At 44.7% G+C, this 4,985-nt stretch overlaps 1 protein-coding gene across 2 annotated transcripts in view; it reads left to right on the top strand.

The window, feature by feature from the left end:
• Nucleotides 1–505: 505 nt before the first annotated feature.
• LOC306932692 (uncharacterized protein) overlaps nucleotides 506–4,985 on the top strand; it is a 51,515-nt gene continuing 47,035 nt past the window's right edge. For both annotated transcript variants that reach the window (XM_079514588.1, XM_079514587.1), the window contains exon 1: nucleotides 506–1,245. In XM_079514588.1, coding sequence (XP_079370714.1) covers nucleotides 1,090–1,245 — 156 coding nt within the window. In that variant the 5' untranslated portion in view covers nucleotides 506–1,089. The remainder of the gene's footprint in view (nucleotides 1,246–4,985) is intronic.

Raw genomic sequence — 4,985 nt, 5'->3', positions numbered from 1 at the left:
GAATTCATCAGGCTAATCATGACAGCCATGATTAGCCTGAAACACCCACCCAAAACCCCACACTCAAAGCAATGGGACAGCTGTGACTGAGGAGAGCCAGCATGGACCTTTTAAGGGACATTAAAGAAACTCAATGTTATAGTATTTGTACTTGTCTTGTAGGCTAGATATTTAACAGTAGCGCAATTTGACATTTGCACCCTATATGGCCAGAAAAATAATGTAGTATGTCTCTCTGTCTGTGTGTTTTACTAGGGTTTAAGGTATAGGGGCCAAACGCCCGAAGGGCGCTTTTTCAGTTGATTCAGAATTGAGAGAGAGGTAACAAGCATCCAATCGGACAAAAGCGGGTGCACAATCGCGCACATGAGAGTGAAATGAAGGATATTCCCTGCCTCAGGAGGACACACCCTCCATGCTCTCTCTCTCTCTCGCTCTAGTTCTCACTCTCTCCACTAGAGATGTTTCCCATTCAGAAGCCATTACAGCCAGCCGGCGCCGAGATTGGATAGCAAAAAAACGATGAATGAGGAGTCGGAGAAAGTGAGATGCAACCATTCAAGTGTAGAGTGATGACTTTTCTAATGCTTTGTATACAATCCCTAACAGAAAAATAGGTTTGAAGAATTGTTTATCAGCGGGATGTAGGCCTAGTTGCCATAATATTGGTCTTGGATGTAGATTAAGCTTGAAGGGGCAGAAAGAGAGATGGGGCTGTGTTGCGCAGAGAGAGAGAGTGAGTGTAAGCTAATTGGGATGAGAGTTCAAGTCAAGTGAGCCAGCAGATTGGACTTTCTAAGCTCCTTAACGCTGGTCGGAGCAATATCTCGAAACCGGAGTGTTTGTTGTTACTTGTTTGTTTGAAACCCACGGTGGACACCGCAGCAGGAGGAAAGGACGGTGAGAGAGGGGCGAGCGAGGGGCTGGTGGTCAGGTGGGACTACCCACGGGCCACGGCGATCAATCCAAGTCGAGAAATAGTTATGCGTTTTTGCTCAATCGGACACGATGAACCGGCGCTCCAAGATCTGTGGGGTTTAGAGCGGAGACGGGGTGACCGATCACTGTCTCCAATCCCGTGACGCTCAGATGGAGAGAGGCGCAGCGGCGCGCGGACCAACCCGGGTCAATCCTAGAAACCGAGGCGTGAAGAACAGCACCGGGCCAGGCATGAGGACCGACTTGGACCGTGGGCAGCTGCCGTGGACTGTGGTTTTCTTAGTCGCTCTGGCAATGCAAATGCAGGTAAGCCTTCGGTCACCGAGGCGCTATTTTTGACGACTCTTTAAATCCCACTGTGAGTTTTTAATCCAGTTTCACCGAAAATGGCAAATAAAAGGAGTCCTCCACTGAGTCCACTCACTCTGGCGCAGCGGCTACTGTAGAACCAGCGCTGTGTCCACCTGTTGTTTGACGCTCCTGCCTTGCCTGCCATGCACTTGTTGAGCCACAGTTGTCGCTGACAAAAAAATAACCCACACATTTACGCCAGGTCCGACAGAAATCCAGCTAGTGAGGCTTAAGATTCACAGTTGACACTTAATGTACAAATCTTGTGAAAAGGGTAGGCCTACTACGCTACACCTGTTACAACACAGTCCAAGTCTTATCAAATAAACGACGTTGCTAAAATGTGTCTTAAGGGACACAGACAGACCAGACCTGCATGCATGCTGGTCAAATTACCCGTTAAGCCATTCGCAGACACGTGTTTGCGTGTGTAAGTAGGCTAGTCTAGGCCTAGGCTCCCTATAGACTCATTAGAGACTCTGACAATTTCAGAATCTGAACCTAGGCTCTGCTAGTCTGCTCTGCTAGTTCCCAAAGTGCGGTCTGGCGACTGGCCCAGAGGAGAGAAATCAGCAGAGACGTGACAGCACAGGCTCTGGTACATTTTGGATCCGTTTCCCTGCATTCAAATGCGAAGCGAAGCTAACGCTGCACCAATAAATGCAGTGGTTTCTACAAAGTCTGATTGACAACTTGGAAAAGTTGCTTAATTATCTCACCATTTTATTACCATAGAACTCCATAGCCTCCATAGGATTTAATTGACCAGGGCTAACTAAATCAACCTGGCCATTAACACCTGGGCCAAAAACATCTAAAGCTAAACATCTAAAGCAGCTCCAAACTGGTTGAGCATGCGGGTGATTAAATTAGTATAAATCAGTAAAACTAGCATAATTTAAATCTCCCCTAGCTGTAAATTGTCCCCCTCTACTATATTGGTAATTAGGCCTATATCCAGTCTCACTGAATGCTCTCAGTTAGGTGTGGATGTGTGGATGCATGTATATTATTATTATTATTAAAGTATAATATTATAAATTCAATGTGTGGATTAATATTCAAGAGGTTATTTCATTTGTCGACCAATGCGTTGAAGGGAATCATGTCAAGGCTCTGCAAAAACGAGACTTCACCACTGGGTGCATTGTCCATTTTACTGACAGACAGTCACTGATTCCAGATTGGTTGGATGGCTGAGCTCCACAGATAGTAATGAGGATGATCATAAGGCCTACCTTTCATTTTGACAGACATTTGCCTACACTTCATCTAAAACAATCTAGACCAAGACAGATGACAAGTGTATAGCAGCGCTGAAACCAGAGTGTGTAGTGGGCCATGCAGATAATCTTACACTGTAGAACAGTAATTCTGTGGCAATTATTACATTGTAGAAGTATAAAGTAAATGATCAGTTATCATTATCGGTAGATATTTGTATTAATTATCAATTATCGGCATAGTCCCAGAAATGTCATGCCATCCCTAGATTAAAGCTGCTATAAGCAATAATAGATGTCAAAATTCTAATGAGCTTTTTTTTCTTTTTTTTGTATTCAGACAGCCAGCAATGGGTAAAATGCTCCCAACAAATGTTTTGTCTCTGTGACATATCTAGGGGCCGCAATCTGCATTCAAAGATTTTCCTAGAAGCTTTGTCATTGGTCGATTTGCCTGTCTACTTCCTGTTTGGTTAGTCACTTCGACCAGGTTTTTTTTCGACCAATGACAAAGCTTCTAGGAACATCGTTGAATGCAGATTGTGGCCCTAGATGTGTCTGAGAGCGTTTTACTTGTTGCTGGCTGTCTGAATACCAAAAAACAAAAAAAAGGTCATTCAAATGTTGACATATTATTGCTTATAGCTACTTTAAACCTTGTATTTTTGATAGATGTATGTTATTATAGAATAGAATAGACCCCACTCCTGGGGTGTTCTTTGTCACATTATATTTTGTATATATGTATATACATATAGGTGAAATAGGAGTAGTGAGCAGTCATTCTATTGCGCTCGGGGAGCAATTCTGGGTTAATAGTCTTTCTCAGGGACACACATTCTGCCGTGGCTCACTAACCACTCAGCTATGGCCACCCCATATTATGAAACTAGCTCAATTTCATTTCATTCTTAATTACTGCTTAGATTTGTAGTTTGAAGAAAAGCGAGAAAATGTTTAACTTAAGTGAATTGACCCAACTCCTTCCCTGCTGTCTAAACAGGTGTAATAGTGTGTACCGGTGCAACCTTACTTGCATGGTTAAATTGAGCTCAGGCACATTTTGATCACTGGATTGGCTGTGACCTGACCTGTGGTCTGTGTTTGGGTGCAATGGGTGTGTTTGGGTGTAATGACATGTTAATGACCATGTCTCTCCCGCAGAGGTACTCTCAAGGCTAGGTTCAGATCGCTTTCTCCGAGCAGCCGTTTAGATGGAGTGCTGAAATGCAGGTATGCCTGGAATGGCTAAAGGAGGAGGGGAGGAGAAGAGGAAGAAAGGAGGATACAGAGTGATGAGTGGCACTGTATCTCTGCCGGCCTTTTGATGTAGACGACTTTAATACCACCCCACCCCCCACAGCTCAGGGACAGGGGCAGCATAGGGACACACAACAGCACTGATAATAACAATGGGCCAACTGAGGTTCTACACAGTAAATACCGGGGGGTTCATTTATTTACTGTGCCGTGTAAAAATTGATTCGGATAAGGATGGTATTTAGGATGATAAATACAGGCACAAACAGCAAGACAGCAAGAGCTGTTTGTGCCTGTATGTGCCTTTGGATTTTTGGTTTAATTTCCTGTGAGCCAGTGTGAAAACTGGAAGAGATAAATAGAATTGATTTCCAATTTGTCCATTTCTGCTCTCACAGACATAAAGCGGCTATTTAGCAGATTCTTTACGTATCCGAGTCAAGTTTGCCTTGTGTTTAAATGCAAACAGCATTGACTTGATTTGTTGTCAAGTCAATGCTAGTGCTGCTGTTTCATTGTCACTGTGACACACACACAAACAGGCACACAGGCACCTGACCCTAGTAGTCTAGAGACTCAGGGGATCTTGTTAGTTCTAATGCTCTGTGTGTGTGTGTGTGTGTGTGTGTGTGTGTGTGTGTGTGTGTGTGTGTGTGTGTGTGTGTGTGTGTGTGTGTGTGTGTGTGTGTGCCTACGTGCGTGTGTGCGTACGTACGTGGCTGCGTTGTTGCGTGGTTGCGTGCGTGCGTGCGTGCGTGCGTGCGTGCGTGCTTGCGTGCGTGCGTGCGTGCGTGCGTGTGACCGTGTGTGTGTCCGTGTGTGTACTGTGTATGTCCTTTCCACCCACTCTGGGAGGGAGTACAGAGGGAAATTAAAAGGACAATACTAACAATACAGAAAGAAAGATAGCAGGAGTTACATCTTGTTTCCAGATACATAAAGAATGGTCGAGAGAGAGAGAGAGAAAGAAAGGGCGAGAGAAAGAGCAAAGGTTCCCTATGTGTGTGTGTGTGTGTGTGTGTGTGACTGTGTGTGTTTGTGTGTGTGTGTGTGTGTGTGTGGCTGTGTGCACATGTGCGTGTGTGTGTGTGTGTGTGTGTCCTGGGGGAAAGAGAGAGTGATACTACCGACATGGGAAAAAAGAAAGAAAAGAGAGATGGCAAGGTGTAGACAAACTGAAGGAAAAAGTGAGGTAAACAAAGAACGAAGATT

This window comes from Electrona antarctica (genome assembly GCF_951216825.1).
Source record: "Electrona antarctica genome assembly, chromosome: 11".
NCBI classification, from domain to species: Eukaryota; Metazoa; Chordata; class Actinopteri; order Myctophiformes; family Myctophidae; genus Electrona; species Electrona antarctica.
The sequence above is the reverse complement of the archived record's forward strand: the minus strand, read 5'-3'. Positions and strand labels throughout refer to the sequence as shown.